Here is a 22002-nt window from a genome sequence, read left to right as displayed (position 1 = left end):
GACTTAGTTGATAAAAAGTTAATTTAATTAATAAAGAGTTAATCGATTTGTAAGATTGTGTATTTAACTTTTGTTGTTAATGTAAGAACTTCTTTAGTGGTGATTTGTAGGTATTTTTTAAGTCCTTATATCTACTCTAACCTAAAGTGTAATTAACCTAACCTTTTTATTAAAAAATAAATAAATAAAGAGGTGACTCTCTTTTATTTAACAACACAATTCTTTTAGAAATTCAAATTTAATTTCACAACATACATCATGGATATTGAAATTGAATTTTAGATAAAGTTGGCCAACATATATATTATAAAATAATTCTTTCAAAAATATGTATATTACAAAATTAAAACTATAATCAAATTTAATTAAAAAAATGCTATAACAAAGTATAATAAAACATATATCATTATCTAATAAAAAAAGTATCAAACAAAAATTCATGTATAAAAACAAAAATAAAATAAATAGTTTAGTAATTTTGGGGAAGTAGAGAAATGTTGAGAGATGCTTGTGGCAGCAACGATACCCATTCATCATCACCATCACCATCACCACCACCACCACCGTATCTACGCTTCACTCTTCGCCATAGCCAAGTTCACCACCATGGCCAGTACCAGCAGCAGTAGTAACAATTCAGGTGCATTCACAACAATCAAAGAAAGAGTCACTTTCGAGAAAGATATCAAGAAAAGCAAGTTCATCGCCATTGCTGGCTCCGTCTCCGATGATAAATCCGCCATGTCTTTTCTTTCTCAGGTTACTTACCTCCCATTTTCTATTATTATTATTATTATTATTATTATTATTATTATTATTATTATTTTGTAGCATAGTGAATAAATTGATCATTTTTTTTTTACTTTGTTTATTGTTAGGTTCGGGATCCAAAGGCTACCCATAATTGCTGGGCTTATAAGGTACCATAATGTTTTTTTTATTATTATTGATGATAATAAGAAAATTAATTCTCAAAATTGTGAAGCACTGATGCAGACACCGGACACAAGAGTGGTACTGACACCGGTAATAATCTGAGAAAATGACATAATTGAATGTAATCATGTGTTAGTGTTGCACACTAACATATGTGGACATGTGATCGATTAGAAGTATATATTCTATAGAGTGTGTTAATTTATGTTGTTCGAGGCCAACTTATGGTGTTCTTCATGGAACCCGTTTCAATGCCAAATCACTATGACTAAATTGCATGTAGAATTAGGGAGGGAAATTTTATATAACGTGTTTGAATAAAAAATGATGTGGCGTTGATGATGAGGACGAGTTTTTAGCTACTGTGTATGTGTTAGAGGTGTCTATAGGCCAAATATGACTCTAGCGTGTGGATATAATAGTTGAGCCCAACTCAAGAAAGGGTATAGCATGGGTGAGTAAATTGGATTTTTGTTTGTGGAAGTTGATATTTTATAGCAACAAACTGCAGAATCTGTTATCTATGCTGATTGCTGGTACAATTCTCTTTTTGTCCGTGTTAATTGAGAAGCAAAAGTATTGTGGATGTTTTGGCAAAGGAAGGGAAACGGGTAATTTGGTGCTGATATAGGAATTATGCAGATAATGAAGTTGGCAATTTGTTGTGGTAGTGATGTGTATTTATGGTGAAAACTGCTGCAAATGGTGTGAAATGATAATACTGATGTGTGATTGCGCTGCATTAGGCTAGTCATTAGTGTTTGGATGAATTTATGGGACTGCAGGTTGACGTGTATTGTATCTAAGTATTTGGTCTAAAGTTCTAGTTTTGTATGTTTAATTTCCTGCCGGTAGGCATTGTGTTATGCAACCTTGGCGCAACTTGTAAAGTTGTTGTCATGTGACTGGAAGGTCACGGGTTCAAGTCCTGGAAACAGCCTCTTGAGTAAAAAACAAGGTAAGGCTGCGTACAATACACCGAATGGTGGGACCCCTTCCCGGACCCTGCGTATGCGGGAGCTTTAGTGCACCGGGTTGCCCTTGGTGCTCTCTGAAATGAATCATGCTTCAGCTTTTTTTCAGCATCTAATTTTGAGCTTCAGGAATCAGACCTATTATTTTTTATTTTTCTGGTCAAGGGAATCAGACCTATTATTTACCATGCTCTAGTGCTGTTTATATGCTCTAAATTAGACTGCATAAATGCTTCAACAGTGCTGTGTTCTTGATAAGGTATTGGTGTGTGAGGGCATGTGATTGACACATGCTTTATTGACTTAGATTCTATGGATATGTGCTGGTAATGTCCTTGTGATGTTGCTCCCTTTATTGTCTTGGTGTTAATATGGCGGAGAATGAAGATCTTGTACTGCCATAACCAGAGTGTGAAGGAAGTAAGGAACTGCATATGTGCCCTTTATGGAGTCTTCATGAGAGATTGTTTGCCAAGGAAAAGTGTATGCTGGGTGATATCCTATGGGCATGAAGCACTTGGGGTGGTTTTTCAGTATAGTAGTTACTAGTTAGTGTTGTATTTCATTTTCTGTTGAATTGCGGGGTGTCTAAATTAATCTGCTCACTATAATTTGTTATGTTGTCTGTGCTTTTTCGGTGTAGACTGTAGTGCTCTACGATCAAAGTAGAGCTCTATTCTTCTTGAATTTGGTGTACTTTTTCTTACATTTAGTTATAGCACATGATTAGGTATCCTGTGAAACTCTTCACAGAAGGTGCTGAGAGAGTGGACTAATGATGCTGAGCTAAATCTTATTTTAATATAATATTTACTTATCGAATCATAGCCTGGCTTTAACTTTAAGGACAGAAGTTAACAGATGACCATTTTTACTGACACATTATATTTTTAAGCATGTATTTACCAATTCACAAAATTTTAGAACAATTTTGATTGATGTTCACAATTTTAAAGATAATTTTCCTATTCATTCTATTTTTAATAGGTTGAAACACTGAATAAGCGATTTGTATTTTGGAATGAAGAACCTCTAATAGTGTCCTACTGTCCTTTACCAGAAATTCTTTTAGTCTCAGACTCACAAGTTGTGTCTTCACTAGTTGGTTTTAATTTCTTTGATTGGATTGGAACATAGAAGAGACACAGTAAAACTGAAAACAGAAAAACATAATAGTGTATAATGTTATTAACGAGTTTCTACTACTTCTGCACGCTTCTTATCTTATCTTTCGTTCAACAGGTAGGGGATCAATATCGGTCCAATGATGATGGTGAACCTTCAGGTACGGCTGGAAAACCAATATATTCTGCCATTTCTACTTCAGGAATAGATAGAGTAATGGTGGTTGTGATCAGGTTAATACTTTAACAACCTAATTTTAACATTTCACATATGTATATTAATGTCAATTAATTTAAGTAATTACTTCTGTTGGTTTGCATGAGTTCAACATCTACTTTTTTTTAACCATTGACAAAATAGCGGCTGTATGTGTGCTTGTGGATTTTTTCGTACATTTCAAGGGTTAAGCATTTCATCCTTTGATATTGGATTTGGAACATGATTGTATTTGTGATCTATATTGAATTTCAGGTATTTTGGTGGAATCAAATTAGGCACTGGAGGATTAGTCAGGGCTTATGGAGGAGTTGCATCAGAATGTTTGAAGAATGCTCCAACTTGCCTTGTGAAAAAAAAGGTGGTTAATTTCTTAGCCTGTAATGCATCTTTGGTTTTATCAATAGATTCTATACCTAGAGTTTCACTTGAATGATCTTGGAACTCGTTATACTTATGATATGTAAATTTATGAATAAAATTGTGCAAAATGTAGGTGCCAATGGGTGTGGAAGTTCCCTTTGACTTACTTGGAGTACTCTACCATCAGGTTTGTTCTTGCATATTTGTAATGATGACTCCCTTATTATGAATATCCTTCTTATAGTATGACCTGGGTAGGATAATAAAATAGACTGGCGAGAAGTGTGAGATTTTCTCAAAATTATGTTTGGATGTTCATATTTAACCGTTGTAATTAATGAAGACTGCATCAGTTTTGAGAAACAAATCTTGATTTGTTTTATCCATTTCTTCTTTTTTGTCTGTCTTGTCTGGATAGTGTTGTTGACTATTGCTCATTAGGATTTGTTTGAAAGAGGACTTTAGGAGTGGAAGGGAGAAAAGAGAGGGTTATGATGAACTGTTCTCTTGATTGGAAACATTTTAAAACAATTGGCAAGATAGGAGTTTTTGTAAATCATCACTTATTAGTTTTTTGAAGTTCTGCCAAATTGTTTGATTCTTTACATTTAAAGAAGGTAGGAGTCTTTAGCATCCCTTCCTCTTTCCTTTGCTTCCACTCCCTTCCTTTTCTATCCTAACTTCCAATGAATGCCTATAGATTTTGCTGGTGAAATAACTTTAATTCAGTAATTTTTAGGTACTTGTGCTGATAGTATTTTAAGGCGGTAAGGAGTATACCTGTATAAATTTTGGGTATGTATATAAACAAATCTAAGTTGCACTGTCATTACCAGTGTTGTCAAATAGCAGTGATAGTGGACACTATAACAGATTTTAATGAATCCACTATGGAAACCACGGTACTATCCTAGTTTCTCTATTAGGGCCACGGTGCCGGGGTTTTTCTAGCTGATGTAGCCAACATGTTTTTATAATAGAAAAATTGAAGAGTCCATGAATATTACTCTTACATTCATTACATAAACCTTCAAATATGTAAACTATGCTCTGCCTCCATTGCCTTTTTTATTTGTAGGCACTGTTTGCGCTATGCGGCTTCCACTATTATCCTGCAACACTATCTGTTATTATTTTTGGCATTCCACAATCATTTTTTTCTAAAACTAGTCATAACTACCGCTCGAATCTCTTGCTTTAACTGCAAGAGTTGTATGTGTTTCTGTTAAATGTATACACATCTCATGCTCATTGCTATTGTCATTTACAGCTGCAGTCTTTTAATGTCGAAGACATGAAGCAAGATTATGATACGGGTAAAGATGACATATCCATGGTTACTTTTAAAGTTGATTTTGACCGAGCTGAGAAATTGGAGGATACACTGAAAACCAATTGTAGCAGAGAATTGAAGTTTTATAAGCATTGAGACTTGACACCCGATTTAAATTATATTTTTCATGCACTATTTTTCTGATACATGGTAGATGCAACTTCTTTCTGATACATGGTAGATGCAACTTGGTTTGAAGATGTGATGATGAATGTGGCACACGCAGGCTCAGTACATATTAAAATTTGGCCTTGGGTGCTGCTAATAGGACTAGTTTTCTGATATGAGACCTGGTCCACACCATGGCTTTCGAAAATTATTGTAATTTAGTAGCTTTGATACACTATTTGTAAAATCAGTTGAATCTTTTACAGATATTTATTTATATAAGGGAATATATTTGCTTTGCAGTGTTGAAACATTTATCTGGTATAACCATTGGCAGCTGCTAGTAATTTGTATATTAGCATTTTACGAATCATGAAATTATGGGCATAAGTGACACCCAAGCGTATATGAATGACTAGGACATAAAACACTGAAGGAAAAATATCAAAACAAGAGTAAAGAAATCAAAGATAAAACCAGCGAATAAAGACCCGTCACTGACCTGATAATCGAATAACCCAGATAAATTGGTAACACAATATAGTCGAGTTCACCAAAATCGCCCAAAGTAATAAATGTAGAGGGAGATTTTATGTTTATTTATTAGATATTCTTATGCTCCGTACATACTAACTTTTCATTTCAACATATGATTTTAATTTATTTATCTTTTATCTCATTAACCCTAACCTAGCTCTTGTCTCCCGTCCTAATTTCTGTGTATCTACCAAGATTCGCTCCCTTACACAACTTTTCTGCCTCTCATTATGTTTCTCTTCATTGTCCATTAGTTTCATGTGCAAGTGGTTTAGATTTCACTTTTGGATTTTGTGGCGAAGCTCAACAACTCGACAAACATCTTGCTTCCGCTAGAATATCGTCGTAGGCTCACTACGATACTAACCACATCTCCACTGGAGCTCAATTGCTGCCCAACGAAGAAGCACACACGCTACAATCGTCTTCGTACATGCCAAATCCGTTAAAGGTGTCACATTTACTTCAGCAAAGGTTTTCAAGTTTCAACCTTTTAGTCTATAAATGAAATCCTACGAAAAGCTTATGTATTCATGAATGTATTTTCTTTCATGAGTATCTTTTCAGTTTGAAATATTTGTATTTGCTCCCTTTTGTTTTGCTCTCTTGCTAAAACTTGTGTATATTCGCTTGTTCACTGCATATTGCCTTTTGAGCAAACATACGACTCAAACTTGTGTATATGCTATTGAAGAATATCACGTAGTTTCCCACTGTAATTACTTTTGGTCATTAATTTAGATAGAACCGTCTACTATACATAAATGTTATTAGGTTAAAGGATCTCAATTGTTGTTCCAAATCAGATGGTTAAGAATAGTAACTCTGTCGTGCAATTACTGCAGAATAAAAATTTATTTTGAGTGAGTGATTCTGTAACATTGATTCAGAATAAAAATGATTTGAAAGTAAAATGATTTTATGTTTGGATACATTTATATAAAAGTTAGTTGAACTATTTAAGTGTTAAAATCAATTTTATAATCAAAAATTACAATTTCTAAAAGCAAAATCAATTCTTCTCGAAAGCAACCAAACATACCAAAATCAATTTTAACATTTTTAACCGTGAAGCCAAACATATCATCATCACGATGACATTCCAGTGGTGGTTGTAATCATTGAATTGTAAGACAATAAAGATTTTGCAGTACAGAACTTTAGGTCATGTATATAGCAGTTTAATAATTACACTTGCTGGCCATGTTAGACAATTATTAACTATTGGCAGTAGCATACTAGCATTAGGTGAGGTAGTAGTAAAAGCTATCAATCTGGGAATTTTTTTTTTGTCTGCCCTATATTGAAAAGCAAATTTCAAATTTGCCCTACACGAAAAAGAAAGTCCAAAATTGCCCTACTTTTTCTCTCTCTCTCTCTCTCTCTCTTTATTCCCCGCAAAATGAAATTGCTGGGAAGGACACCCCCAAACCTGTTTTGCGGAGAATAACATAATAAGACAAAAAAACAGGGTCTTCCCCCCAAAATGAAATTGCTGGGAAGGACACCCCCCAAACATGTTTTGCGGGTAATAACATAATAAGACAAAAAAACAGGGCCTTCTCCCCAAAACGAAATTGCTGGGAATGACACCCCCCAAACCTGTTTTGCGGGGAATAAAGAGAAAGAGAAAAAGTAGGGCAGTTTTGGACTTTCTTTTTCATGTAGGGCAGATTTGGAATTTGCTTTTCAATATAGGGCAGACAAAAAAAAATTCCTCAATCTGGTCAGCTGAGGTAGTAAAAGCTAGCAATCTGGTCACTCAATCTTCTCAACTCTCATAAGTTTTCTTTAGAAAAAAAACCAAAGAATTTACACCGTTGATTTAGAATTGTTCATCAACTTCAAATTTTATCTCCTTTTATCAAAATTTGTATCCTAGTAATTTAAGTGCAGCAACACAGTTATATGCTGATAGCACAAGAGGACATTCACGAGAATCTGAATCACTAGATTTTGTATATACACCTAGCTTGTTATCCAACTTTAATTAATAAAAAGCAAAAAATTAAATCACTTGAATTGAATATCAAGGCTCATTATCAACTTCAGCATATCTGAAAATCTCAAAAAGCATTATGGATTTCACTTATATACCTTAAATTGTATTCATTAAAGATATCACAATCAACTCAATCTCACTCTGTTTTATGCTTTAAAAACCTGGTCAATTTCTGTCTAATTCGTTCAATGAATAAAACTCAGACATTAGAATATGTCATACATACCTGTCTAAATCTTAGTAATGAATGAACAATCCAAAAAACAATCAAGCTAAACACACAAACAATATTCCCAACAACATAATCTGAAAAAAATGATCCAAATCATAAAGAGGAAAGATTCACATTCTATTAAGTTACTCATAAGTCATAAGTTAAACATGCATTACCAACTTGACTAGTCCTACACAATATTTACAAGATTACAACATGTTGATTCTACTGCTAAAATCTCTAACACAACCAAAGCATCTTATCATACACATAAAAACAACATAATCCACAATTTCATCATTTCCCCCAAAATACACTTCAAATTAGGTTTTCACATTTCCACTTCCATTTCTTCTGGATCAGATTCAGGCTCAGATTCACTGTCAGCAACAAACCCTTTCACTCTAACTCTATTAGCGACAGTTTTTACCCTCATCTTCTTTCCATCAAGTTCAAACTTAGACCCTCCATCCACAGGATACCTTAAAGGCAAACTCATATGGTAACAATAGTATTGTTCCTTTCCCTCCACCATAGACTCTGAATCCGGCGGATTCACGGCTGTACCATGAAAAGTCCTCTTACAATTTGCACATCTGAGAGAACAGTCTTCATACTTCCTCTCATACTCATGCAAATACCAACAATAAGGACACATAGTCCAAAATGAAGCAACTGAAACATCATCTCCGCGGATCTGGCGTTCTAATTTGTCTAGTCTAACCGGGTCAGAGAGAACATACCAGGCTTCACGGACTCGCATAAGGGCTTCATCAGCAAATGGAAATTTGTTTTTGTTTGGGTCAAGTAGTCTGACGAGGGTTTTGAATTGCTGCCGGGTAAGGTCACGGTTTGCAGCTTCTGATTGTTTGACTCTGAGGATGGAATAGTAGTCTGGGTGGCGGGTGGAACCCAATCGGAGTGAAGAGGCTTCGAGCACATCGACAATAGCAAGAATGCGATCCAGCTGCGCAACAATGTTGGGATCCGATCTTGGTTGACGATCGATGAACTTGCGACAAGAATTGAACAGTCTACGTGAAAGCATAGCAACACCTGTGTTAAGAGAAGAGTGGTAGGGCTCGGAGTCATTTGTTTCCATTGTTTTTCGTTTGAAGTAGACTGTTACTAGTGAGAGTGGAGGAGAATGCGGATTGTTATATATACACGAAAACACATTTGTTTAGATTTTGGGAAGGACAAAAGGCAAAGCATGAAATGAGGCAACTTTTTTAGTTTTATATTTGATAAATGAGATTATTTCCCTTTTCTAGGTGGAAATGTTTTTGGGTTAATAGTCATTTTGGTAGTCACAATAATCATTCAATGAGGAATGCTAGCAACACTCGCTTTTGAGCACTCTCCTTAACACTCACCACTTTATTCGATAAAAGAGCATTTCTATTTATGGGTTTGTGTTTGTTGCTATTGTGGTTTGTGTTTTTGGATTTGAGAGGAAAAGTGAGGGAATTGTGTTGTTGTGGGTTGTTGTTGTTTTTGTTGTGTGGTGTTAGTTATGTTGTGTTGTGTTCTTGAAAGAGAAGATGAGATAGAGGGAAGAAGATGATGAGGTAAAAAAATTGGGGATTGAGTTTGATGAAAATATGAAGAATGTTGTTGGGAAGAAGAAGAAAGTTGCTGTAGAAAAAGAGAAGAGAGAAGAAATTGAATTTTTAATTATCAAAATAAAAAATAGAAAATAGAAAACAAAATCGAAATTAAAAAAAGTTCAGATTATTTTTTGAAATAATTTTTTTATTTTTATTTTTTCAACAAAAAATAAAAATTCTGTAAAATATTTTAATTTTTAAAAATCTGGAAATAATTTTTTTTTGAATTCCAATTATAATATGAAAATAAAATTTGAAAAATTATATAATCCAAAATTCTATTTTATTTCAATTGTCAAAATCTTAATTTCATATTTTTTTTGAAAATTTTATTCCATAATTTTTACAAAATATTTTTCTAAATTAACAAATTTGAAAAAAAGGTTCATATAATTTTATAAAAAAATTATGGAACTTAATTTTCAAAATAAAACAATTAGATAATATTACTTTTTTTTTTCAATTTTTTTATAATTTCTGGAAAAATTTCTTATTTTTTTAAGCATTAGGGGTACTTTAGGTATTTCAGATATTTAGTATTATTATTTTTAAATAATTATTATGTGTGCCACGTGGAAATTAAAAAAAAACAAAAAATAAACAAATACACAGTCAGCAAGCCACATCATCTCATTAATCCAGCCACATGGCCTTAGGGGGGTAAACCAAGGAATCTTTATATTACAGGGGGGAATCTCCAAGTTTTTTTTTCGTAGGGGGGTATACCAAAAGTCCCCCAAATGGCAGGGGGGTAAAAACCTATTAACCCTTCAATATATTAAAATTTCAAAATAGTCTCCAACAATAAAACATTTTATTAATATTGTTATATTAGGTCTTTAATATACTTCATATAAGTCCTTTTATAAGTACTTATTTACTGTCATTTAAGTCCCTATATGAAAAGAGTAATTGTGAACATTGAGAGATTATTTTAGCGTCAGAGACTATTTTGACAAACGGAATGCACAATCAAAGACTATTTTGAAATTTTGATACGTTGAAGGACTATTGTGACTACTTGTTACACTTTTAGAGACTAAAATGACTATTATTTCAAATGTTTTTAGACACAATTTCAACGTCACATCTTCGATTTGACACCACACACATTGGGATAAGGGTATTCAAAACAGAACCAACCAAAAAGCAAAACTGTAATAGGATTAAAACTTTAAAGAATGATAAAACTTTAGTATTTGGCAATTCTTACATAATAGGATTAACTTTGTAATGTTGGATGAAATTCAAAACATTGTTGGAAACATTCTGAAAATATGTTGTGTTTTAGCTTTTTGTCTTGATTATAATGTTGAAAACAAAAAATTGTATTGTCTTGAGAAAAACCGCACCAACCGATCCAAGTCAAACCATATTGGTTTGATTTGGTTTGGTTCCGATTTTATTTTAAAAGCCAACTGAACTAAATCAAACAACATGTTTTCTCGTCTTGCGGTTCAGATTATTTTTAGCCTCAAAACCGAACCAAACCCCATCAAAAAAACATCTACATCGAGATGGGTTAGGATGGGATAATTTTTGGGGGAAAAGTTATGGTGATTTTATTATATTTTAGGGTATTTTATGAGAAAAAGAGATGAAAAATGAATGATAATTATAATTAGAATTATCTGTTTCATTCCTTTTGCCCTTGAATTTAACTTAGCACGTGATTCTGAAGAAGACAAATTGTACTTGGTCAGAGGCTGAAAGCGACCCTTCTCAAAAGAAAACAAAGTTGACATGGCTTCTAAGTCTTCATAGCCTGGATAATTCAAAGTTTGGCTTCTAAGTCTTGAGAGTCTGGATAACTCAGAGTCTAGATGACTCAAATTCTGGTTGACTTAGAGTTTGGGTGACTTAGAGTCTGATGATTCAGAGTTTGACCTTCATTAGTTTCTGGATGAATTCTTTGCTTTTGATCATATTGTTGACTTCTAGTTGACCTTTCTGCATATCTTCTATAGAGTATTTAACTCCTCCGGTGCTTCAAATGCTCTTATATATGTTCATAACTTGACAAATTTTAATCTATGGTCATACACACTTAAATATATATTACGATATTCAACTGTTATTCGATACTTTGTTATCATCAAAACTTTAAAGACATTGTACAAACCCATTTTTTTCAACAACAATAAGAGACTACTATAGGCGAGAGATACGGAGAAAGTCATGGTGACTTTCCCTTTACAAAGTTAGCAAAATTCATTGACATCTTGATTGTATTATATACAATGTCAGATATGGTGTTGGACTTTTGTATGTCTAAATATATAACACATTTTTTTTGAATTGAGAAATATGTAGGAAAAAAAGGTAGTAAAAACATTATTATTTGAGGTTTCTTTACATTATTATGTAATGTTTTGCTTTTAGTGTGAGCTCTGATTCTCTTATATCTTTGTAGATTGAGGTTAGTCATTGTATTCATGTAACGATTTGCACAGATAGTAGAGAATTTGAGTCTGTCTTCACGTTAGTTTACTTTTAACGAAATTTATAGATAATATATGTCTAAAAGTAAGTTTATTTTTGGCTTAATTGTTATTTTTGTCCCTAAACTAATTTTTTGGTAAGTCTGAAAATAGTTAAGGGACGAAAATAGCAATTAAACCTTTATTTTTCAATTTCAAAAGGTTAATGCACCTTTGTGGAGGGATCTTGAAATTTTTTGACCTCTTTACAAGAATAAGAGCCATTTGCTTATCAACCAATTAACTCATTGGTTACTTTAACTTATAACTTAAACTATTTTTATTGTCTGTTGTAGTAGAAGATTACCTATAAAGTCAAGAATATATATTTTTCCAACACGGTGAGTATTCAAGCTTTCCATGGCCCCTGAATTCAACAAACAAGTTTTCTATAGAAATTTTCATTAGATACAACACTTTCATTGATGCCCCGCTAACGATATTTTAGTCAATATTATCTCATATATAACTCTTGAAAACAACTTGTTCATTCAAGTGAACATTTGAAAACAACTTGTTCATTCAAGTGAACATTTAGAAGAAATATGTTGTTATATTCATGCTCAACACATACAAGATTCTATATTATGGGATTCATTTTATTTTATTTTCTTGTGGCCGGGGTTTGAACTTCGGACCTTGCATATTTTATGCATTATCCATACCAACTAAGTTAAGCTCACGAGGACATGGGATTCATTTTATTAATTGTTGGACTAACATATTTATTGGTCGGTAATTTATCGCAAAAATACACAAAAGGCTCCATACCCGCCACGTTTAAATTTTGACTCGGTTGTACATCTTTTCATTATGTTCGGCCAATATCTTCAAATATCTCCCATCAAGATTGGAGGCGTTAATTTTTAGAATATTCTACAAAATGTCAATTATCTGATTTCATTATTTCTTAAAATTCTCATTGTTTATTAAATTGTGATCCCTTGTCCTCGTGAGCTTAGCTCAGTTGGTATGAACAATACATAATATATGCAAGGTCCGGGGTTCGAATCCCGGCCACCACCCAAAAAAAAATTTGTGATCCCTCAAATATGTTTGATTTTGCAAGCGCATTATTTTTAATGTTTATCATTGCCATTTAACCTAAGTATTTTTTTTATAGTAATGATCTACTTTGGTGCCATTAATGGCACCAATGGCACCATCCAATTCCATCTCCACCACACACACACACATCACACACACATCCCCACGCGGACCCACACACATCAATGGCCAGGATCTCTGCTATGGCACCAATGGCCCCATTTCTAAGTCACTGAAGTATTCCCCCCACAATGTTACACCAAAATTGGTTAACAGACATAAGCCCTTAAATTTTAATGACACACACTAATGTAAGTGTGCATGAAATTCTAAGTAAATGAAGTTTTACCTATGGGCCAAACCAACACTCTAGACTGCGGTCAACGCTCTGAACCTTGAAGTGAAGCTTTGTACAATAGATAAAAACAAAGGTTTATATCAAGGTCAAGGTCAAGCTCACGCTATGAGGGAGTCAACGCTCTGTGGTTGGACTGCGATCCGTTATACTAAGTGGTGACTCAAGAACACGTCACTGATGCATGCAAAAACTCTTTTCTAAGAAAGGAAACATTGATCTGACTTATGCAGTTAAGTAAAATTAATTTAGAGCATCATTAATGGAAGTGAATTTCTGATTCGCTGACTACAATTAATAAATAATATCTCAACATTCAATCAGACATTCATATACAAGGGTTTCTTCAGCAACAACAGTCATTAAACTTCATCTCTATATAATGGATCAAGTTTTGTCTAAATAAGGGTACTAACATATACAACACTTGAACATATTCACGTATATACAACCATTCGAAGTCTAACCTGTTCATATATTATTTGTTCAAAAGAGATACAGTTATAATGTAATGCCCTTAATTTGTTTATTACTTCTTAAGTTTATGTAAACACATTTGTTGTAAATCTCTATATTGAGATTAGAAAGTCCTCTAAGTTGAAGAGGAAATCTAAGAGTATGTTGTCTTGGTAGTATTGTTGTAATTAATCTGTTGATTATAATGAATCTCTCATAAGTACGAGGGGACTGGATCAACTCTGAATTGTGGAATGAATGAGGATTACCTACTTGTGTCATCTCTCTTCCCTTATCTCTTTACTACTAGCATTTATCTGTCTAAAGTGATCCAAATGAAATGAAAAAAAGACCAACACAATTCAAACCTCCTTTTTTTTTTTGCGTGTGTTTTTCTCACTTTCACACAAGTGTAATTTTTCAGTTATGTCACCCTCATTCTTCTTGTTCATTGCCGACTGAAGTTTTCAAGAATGTGATAACTGCATGGCATGCATTGTACAATTCCTAGTGGTAAATATGACGAGGCGAAAAATACTAATATTTTACTCCCTCCGTCCCGCAATAGATGACCTATTTGACAATGTGTAATATTGCCCTAATAGTTGTGTTATTTCAACACAGATTTGTCAACAACATATTCTACATCGTATAAAATACACCATCCGGTCACTATTATAAGCAAAAATCAACATTTTAGATACATTCATTAAATTAAGACTGAGCAGGAGAACCGAACCCGCCCAAAACCCGCTCAAACCGCTACTCATATTAATTAAACGGGTGGGTCGGGTCGGTTGTCGGGTTCAAAAATGGTCAAAATCGAGTATGTGCAGTTACCAACGGTCGGTTGCGGTTCCTGGTTTTATAACCCATCGGTACCCACAACCGACCGATACATTGTCTATTTTATTCGCTAGCCTTTTAGTTACTTGCAGTCACAGCCTTTGAAAAAGTAGGTCTATACACGTTGAGGCTCTCAAAACACACAACCCAATAGCACTTACAAACTTGCTGACACACGTTACTTATTTTAAAATAATATACCATGTTGTTTTAAACACTCAAGAAATGAGATCTATGCACGTGATCCTTATCAAAGTATAGAAGGATAGTCACTACCAAAAACAAAAATATAGAAGGATAGTAATAAATATTATCATTATTATTAAGCAAAACAAACAAAAAAACTCTTTCAATTTCCTGTAAAAGCATTCATGCTTCTTTGTCTTTCTCTAAAGTAATAAAACCACCACCTCTCTGTAGCCAGCGCCCAGCTACATAGAGAGAATCACTTGTTGGTTTTGCGTCTCCTTTCATCGTCACCGTACATCACAACTGAGTTGCTTCTCTTCATGGATCAAGCCTATTTTCACTTTTTGCTCTCCTTTTTCTTTGTCGCAATTGGTTCACTTCTCTCTAGTTAATTGTTTCTCTGGTGTTTTTTCATTGTTGTGCTTCGTATCATTTTTCTTGTCAAGGTTCATAAGTCATAAGTCATTGTTGTACTCAGGTTTGAACTTTGAAACCCACTGTTCTTCTCTATGATTTTTTTTTCTTTGTTGAGACACATAACCGAACCAACCCACCCGTGCTACCCGTTAAACCGACTAACCGAGACCCGCCGAAACCGAGACAACATATGGTCGGAACTGGTTCTGAAATTTGTGCCTTCGGTTTCATCTAGTGTGACGATTTCGGGCCCGAACCCGCTCAAAACCGTCTGATGCTCAGCCCTACATTAAATGGTGTATATGGTCTTTATTGTAGACTACATACATCATTTAATGAATGAATGTAAAATGTAAATTTTTGCTTATAATAGTGATCAGAGAGTGTATATCCAAAGTGAGTACTAGCGCAGTTTGAGGATAGAGAAAATTAATGAAAAAACAAAAATCGCAAGAAACGATGTCATTTGTCGACAAAACATGTACACCCTCCGGTCACTAATATAAGCAAAAACTTACATTTTAGATTCATTCATTAAATGATGTATATGGTCTTTATTATAGTCCACATACATCATTTAATGAATGAATCTAAAATTGTAAATTTTTGCTTATAATAGTGACCGGAGTGTGTATGATTTTATAAATGATATATTTTTTTTTCCATTACTTTAACTGGTAGTTTGTGCGGGAAAGCAAAGTATAGCAAACACATTATTATTTAGGATTTCTTTATAGTTTTTTATGCAATGTTATGGTTCTTGTGTTAACTCTAATTCTCTTTTATCTTTGCAGATAAAGCTTAGTTGCTGGATTCATTTAAAGGTCTATAGAGATAGTAGAAAATATGAGTCTGTCATGACTTTAGTTTATTTTTTATTACAAAATATATAGATATTTTATGTTTGAAAAGTATGCTTATTTTTCAACCACAAAAGATTATTATAATTTTATAGAGCTAGCTCGAAATATTTGTTCTTCACAAGAATAACATGGATTTTTACCAACCAAGCATCTCATTGTTTACCTTAACTTCAAATTTGAACTAACTTCATTATGTATTGTAGTAGAAGCTTATCCTAAATTTCATGGATATCTTTGACCACCACAACCCATCAACGAATGAGTCTTCTTTTGCACCAAAAAGAAAAATCTCAATCAATATAAGTTTTCCATTTGTTTGTATAAACCATCACGACCAAAAGTTGAGATATATCATATTTGAAATCAAAGAAATTATCACTTATGAATTACTCCCTCCGGTCCTATTTACAAGAGATATATCATATTTGAAATCAAAGAAATTATCACTTATGAATTACTCTCTTGGGATTAGAGGTATTAATTTGCTAAATCTTCTCAAAACTGTTAAATTTTTCATTTCCCCATGTTCCCTCAAGATTCTCCTAGTTTTGATTTTTTTTTATCCCACACATTTGTTGTATTGTGTGAACACATTACCATTTTTAGTAAATTCTTGCATTTTGACCCTCAGTGTTTTTTGTGAGTAATGATAACCAAATCACTTCTCATGTATTTTTAAGAGTTTTGTTATCCTTTTTCATCTTGCTCAACTACATTGTTTTGGTCAACTATGTTCTTGTTTTCCAAAAGAGAAATGATATTTTGACAACCACTTTTTGACAACTTTTGGACAACTTTCTCTCTCATACTCACATGATGTTGTTATCCTCTCTCTTCATTTTTCTCTCTCCATTGTTTTTGACCAATAAGAAGTGGGAAAAACAAGGTTGTCAACAAAGTTGTCACCAAATGGATGTCAAAATAGCATTACTCTTTCCAAAAATATGATGTCTGCATGACATGAATTGAACAATTCATGAAAATGTAGTCTTAGCACCCACATGGAGAAAAATAATAACGTACATCCCTTTATATTATATCACTTATCCATGTCTATTCAATCAAACCTTTCCCACCACCAATCGAGTGAGATCAATTTCTATAATATTCTTACAAACCTCATTTTTTTTTTTCCATCTTTAAGTGTTATTATCTGTCTTTATCGGTCAATTGCCTTAAGTCTTTGCCAATAGAAAGCTTCAATTATAACATATCACATTTAGTTTTAAGAATCGAATCTAGAACAATGTATAATCTATATTTGAAGTTGGAGAAATATATTGTTGGCTTTTAAAGGTCAACAAATATAGTGGTTAAATCTTTCAAAAAAAAAATATAGTGGTTAAAGGTCTTTTAAAGGCATCAATAGATGGTTTTTCCCCATCTAATGTAGATGAAACTTTCCCTTAAAAATTGATATACATGTCCACAATATTAAATATTTCATTAAGATGTAAAACTTTCTTTAATGTCTTGTTCACAAAGTTATAGTCAATATTCTCTTTGGTAGTACCTTTATCACAATCATCTTGCAACATATTACATAACTCTTGAAAAACTTGTTCGTTCAAATAAACATTCATAAGCAATATGTTGTTCTTGTGGTATGCATACCATGTAATTTGAAATTCTTTATTATGCCCTCTTTCCTTTTTGAAGGTGTTCATTAAGTTTTGTCCCTTTTTCCTTTTGAAGTTTTCTATGATGTTTGTAATTTGTGATTATGAGCTATGGACAAATTATTTCATTTCTGTTGATTGCTATTATTTAAAAGTATTGTAAATGTTTACTTATTATCAGTGTCGGAGCCAGAAAAAAAAGGGTTTGGGTGAACCACTAAATTATGAAGCTTTTTTTTATAGTATAAATGTTAATTGAAACAAGTTTTAGTTGAGAGACAATGTAAGGGAGGTTTGAAACCCCCCATAAATTAGAAGGTGTGTAAACCTCCGGTAATCAGTCAAGCATAGGCACGACAAAAATCATGTATACTACTTGTGGAACCGCAAAAGTCTAAAACCGTTGAAAAATTGTTTAAAATCTCACAAAATTGATCTATGATTTTTTATTTTTTTATTTTTCTGGGTGGGCCACTACACCGCTTTACAGAGATTTGGATGTGCCGAAAACAAAAAAACGTAGTAAAATTGTTTAAAATCTTGCAAAATAAACCTATAATTGTTAATTTTTTAATTTTTTTAGGTGGGCGCCCATGAAGGGCTCCGCCTCTGCTTATTATCACTTGTTAGCTATTGATGATAATCAGTATTACGTGAGTTATTTTTAACTCAAGAATCAAGATGGTTATTGATGAAAAGCAATACTGCGATGATAGTTTACATTGATCACAAGACATCATTCATCTCTTTTTATCTCTTTTAGTTTTGACAGATGAACAAACATTGTTAACTTAATAAAGGGAGATGTTTATCTATTTTAAGAGAATTTATGGGAAGTTAGTGTCTAATAAAAAAATAGAGGGGGTGTTTGTGTCGTTTAAAGAGACTTCAATGATGTCATTGTAATTTTCCCTTTCCTTTATTGTTGGTGGAACTTATCTGTTAGTTAGTAACTTATCGTGTAAAGACGCAAAATACTCCATACCATCACATTTGAATTTTGACTCAATTGTATCTTTTCTTTTTTAAGTGTTCGAACCATATCTTCAAATTACTCCTCTCAAATTCTCATTGTTTATTAAATTTCTGATTATCTCAAATCTCTTCATGTTGCAAGTGCTTTAACTTTTTCACGAGAAATTTAACCTAAACATTTTTTAGAGTAACGATCTCTCAATCACCATGTCTTTTTTGAGTAATATCACCCTCATTCAACTTATTCATTGTTGATTCCTTCTAAGTTAACCTTAGCATACAAATGAAGAACAAATAAAGGTGAAACCTTTCATATTCTACACATTACCAATGGTTATTCAAGAATAGAAATCCCCACCACGGGCAGAGTAAGACAAATTTTCATACGTATTCTTAAAAATATTTCTTTTCTCACCTTTACATGTTTTAATCTATCTATATTGACCAACCATTTGTTGATGTTATTGCCATTAAACAAAATCTCATTATAATATATCACATTGAGTCTCATGAATGAAATCTAAATCAATGTGCAATCTACCTTTGTAGTTGGAAAAAAACAACTTTGGACTTAAGCTAGCGACCGTCAAATACATAGGTTGTGAATAGAATGGAAATCCTCTTTAAGAAAAAGATATAAAAAAAAAATCCTAAACATAACATTATATTGAATGAACCATCAATCTATTCTTAAACTATCATTTTCTGAGTAACCAAAAAAAAAAAACTATCATTTTCTGTTCGTTTTTTTAATGACAAATGTTCATTTGTTAGTAATTGTTATGTTATTTTTTCTCTTGGCTTCAACTCCTTAACACTTATCTCAAACCAGTTGAGTTATCCAACCCCTATTTTCTCTTTGATTCATACCTAAACTATATAAATATAATAAATAATCCCTAAAACCATATAAAATCTGCCAATTTAGTGTTCTAAAGTGTACGAAAATCCGTCAATTTAGTCCCTAAAATGTTAATACCAAAGACTAGATTGCCAGATCTCATATACTTTAATCAAGAAATTCAACAATGAACCAAGATGATTTAAGATTATTCAAGAAGATTGACGCAGTTGCATTGCAGCATTACATGAGAAGATCAATGTTCTCACAACCAATTTTATAAGGTCGTGTCTAAGTATTCTCAATAAAGTATCATCAAGTATATTATAAATAAAGTAGAATACACTCTCACTTAAGAATGTATAAAGTTCATGATACGGATACCTAAGAAAATATTAATTACTTCGGTTACATAACATATCAAAAAGGTTCAAGCTTCTAAGAACACACCAAGTATAGTTGCAAGCTATCATGTGAAAAAATTACATAAAATAGTGCAAAGTTTGGCAAACAAAGTTATAAGGATTCACAAAATACACTGATGGCTTAAACAACAGGCTTCTGCGTTTTTCCTCTACTTTATGAAATTGAAACTCGTTTAAGTACTCAATGGATGGTATTCACAAAAATTATTCTTATGATTTAAACTGGATATGCAAAGAAAAAGTCTTTCATAAGCAGCCACCATTTTGGTAGCAGTGAAAAATTGCAAACCTCTTTCCCTAGCAACTTGACCTTTCTTGTTTAGAATTCCTCTGCCACCAACCCATGTCTCATATAAGGCTTTCTTAAGTGAAATCACTGTTGGTGAAAATGTATAACCCATTTCATTGCCAACAATTACAGACCCTACAATGCTTGCAAGTCTAGTAGCCATTACTGGCTTACCACTCAACATAGCTTCTAGAAGAGTGTGATCCAAACCTTGTGCTCTTAAAGTAGGGTTTACAAATATGTCAATTGCATTATAGAAAGAAGCAAGTTCACCTTGTTCAAGGGGTCCTAAAACCAATACATTTGACCCAAGTTCTCTATATCTTGCAGCCCAAGGTCCATCTCCAGCCACAAGAACTATGCTACTTTCTAAAAAGGTGTTGTTTTCTTCAACTATTTGTTTTAAGGCTTCAAACATTAAAGGGTGTCCTTTGTCTTTTACCAACCTTCCTGCTAGTCCAATCACCAATGACTTAGAATCTGGAACTCCGTGCTTTTTCTTGAATTCCTTCCCCTTGGAAATATCTTGTTTGAAAACTTGTTGATCAACACCATTAAGAATAATATGAACCCTTTCTTCTGGAATCATGTAGACCCTCTTTAGTATATCACCGGCATGATCACTTGTTGCGACATGATGAGCGTAATTTGAGAAGAACTTGATCTCTTCAACAACTTTTATTGTTCTTTCTTTTATTGCATTTGGTTGTGGTTCTTCGGGTGGTCTTAGAAGTTCTTGAATGATGTCGGAATGAATAGTCTCGTACGCGATTCCATGCCATGTGACAGCCAAATTGGTAATGTATCGAGATCGTGTGTACCTAAGGCCAACACTTTCAGTGTGAACAATGTCAAATGGCCTAATGGTTGAGTTTTGGAGTTGAAATTGCTCCCAAACTACGGCTTGATCGAGGTAACCGGCAGGTGATGGTTTTGAGAAGTGAAAATGTATGTTGTTGTCAATTGAATGGTTAGAGAACGAGGGGTTTGTCGAAGTGGTGAATATGTGAAGTTCATGGCCTCTTTTGGCAAGGGCTAGGTGAAGTGTTAAGGCGTGGCGTTCAAGTCCACCAGCATGAGATCTTTGTGGCCATTTCTTGACAAAAAGTGCAATCTTGAGGAACTTTGAAGATGGGTTTGATGGAAAGATTAGATTGTTCCATGCTAAAGGATATGAAAGGAGATTGATTGGTTGAGTTTGATTTTGCAGTGTTGTTTGGTAAGCAAAAGGTGAATAGCATTGGCTGCAACAATGAGTCCAGGAAAGGAATAAGATGATAGAGCAAAAGGAAAAAATAACGACAATGTAGCAAATTTTTTGAAATCTAAATACAGAACTTCGATCCTTTGCCATGGAATATAAGATGCGAATGAGGCTATGGTCACATAGTTTTGTGTAATTAGTTTTAAACACACTCAAAGGGAGACAAGAAAGTATAAATGAAGAAACCTATCACATGGTCTCTAGGCCACAGCACAAGAAGATTGTTGACTTTGATAATTGGATTTGCTTAAACGGCAAATTTGCCTCTCCACTTGCATTTTACAACAATTGTCTATAAAAACATACAGGAAGGAAAATAAATTTGTTCACTTTCCATATCAAAAAATATGTTTTTTCTTATTCCCAACAGTTCAATTTAGCAAGGCGTACCTATATTCTAGCGGAGATATCTACTGAGACCTGTATCTGTAAATTGAAATCGGGTGTGCCAGCTTGTTCACCTGTTTGAATTTGGTAAATGTGGACATAAATCAAGTTATTTGGATTAATTGCACAAG

At 33.3% G+C, this 22002-nt stretch overlaps 3 protein-coding genes across 3 annotated transcripts; 1 reads left to right on the top strand and 2 right to left on the bottom strand.

Annotated features, from left to right (window-relative positions):
• The first annotated feature begins 474 nt into the window (after positions 1-474).
• LOC146900236 (ribosomal protein S5 domain protein) lies at positions 475-5368 on the top strand. Its single transcript, XM_085734246.1, has 6 exons — positions 475-759; positions 879-920; positions 3153-3268; positions 3507-3612; positions 3748-3801; positions 4885-5368. The coding sequence occupies exons 1-6, from the start codon at positions 505-507 to the stop codon at positions 5041-5043; spliced, it is 732 nt and encodes a 243-aa protein (XP_085590372.1). The 5' UTR covers positions 475-504; the 3' UTR covers positions 5044-5368.
• Positions 5369-7922: 2554 nt separating this feature from the next.
• Positions 7923-9514, bottom strand: LOC146900235 (uncharacterized). Its single transcript, XM_085734861.1, has one exon. It carries the CDS (start codon positions 8908-8910, stop codon positions 8140-8142), a length of 771 nt encoding a protein of 256 aa, XP_085590987.1. The 5' UTR covers positions 8911-9514; the 3' UTR covers positions 7923-8139.
• A 10254-nt stretch (positions 9515-19768) lies between these two features.
• On the bottom strand, positions 19769-21990 carry LOC146900234 (UDP-Glycosyltransferase superfamily protein). The gene is made up of 2 exons (XM_085735833.1): positions 21875-21990; positions 19769-21776 (listed from the first exon to the last, which is right to left on the bottom strand). Exon 2 carries the CDS (start codon positions 21572-21574, stop codon positions 20105-20107), a length of 1470 nt encoding a protein of 489 aa, XP_085591959.1. The 5' UTR covers positions 21575-21776; positions 21875-21990; the 3' UTR covers positions 19769-20104.
• Between the last annotated feature and the right edge of the window lie 12 nt (positions 21991-22002).

Source organism: Medicago sativa, chromosome 8 (assembly GCF_051527215.1).
Source record: "Medicago sativa cultivar Bolivia chromosome 8, Bolivia_mono, whole genome shotgun sequence".
Taxonomy (NCBI): domain Eukaryota; kingdom Viridiplantae; phylum Streptophyta; class Magnoliopsida; order Fabales; family Fabaceae; genus Medicago; species Medicago sativa.
This window is presented reverse-complemented; position numbering and strand designations above follow the sequence as displayed.

Excerpts from the sequence above, each read along its gene's own strand:
- LOC146900235 (XM_085734861.1), bottom strand. The coding sequence starts at position 8,910 with ATGGAAACAAATGACTCCGAGCCCTACCACTCTTCTCTTAACACAGGT.
- LOC146900234 (XM_085735833.1), bottom strand. The coding sequence starts at position 21,574 with ATGGCAAAGGATCGAAGTTCTGTATTTAGATTTCAAAAAATTTGCTAC.
- LOC146900236 (XM_085734246.1), top strand. The coding sequence starts at position 505 with ATGCTTGTGGCAGCAACGATACCCATTCATCATCACCATCACCATCAC. Across the intron at positions 760-878 it reads CCATGTCTTTTCTTTCTCAG|GTTCGGGATCCAAAGGCTAC; the intron begins GTTACTTACCTC and ends GTTTATTGTTAG. Across the intron at positions 3,613-3,747 it reads CTTGCCTTGTGAAAAAAAAG|GTGCCAATGGGTGTGGAAGT; the intron begins GTGGTTAATTTC and ends TGCAAAATGTAG.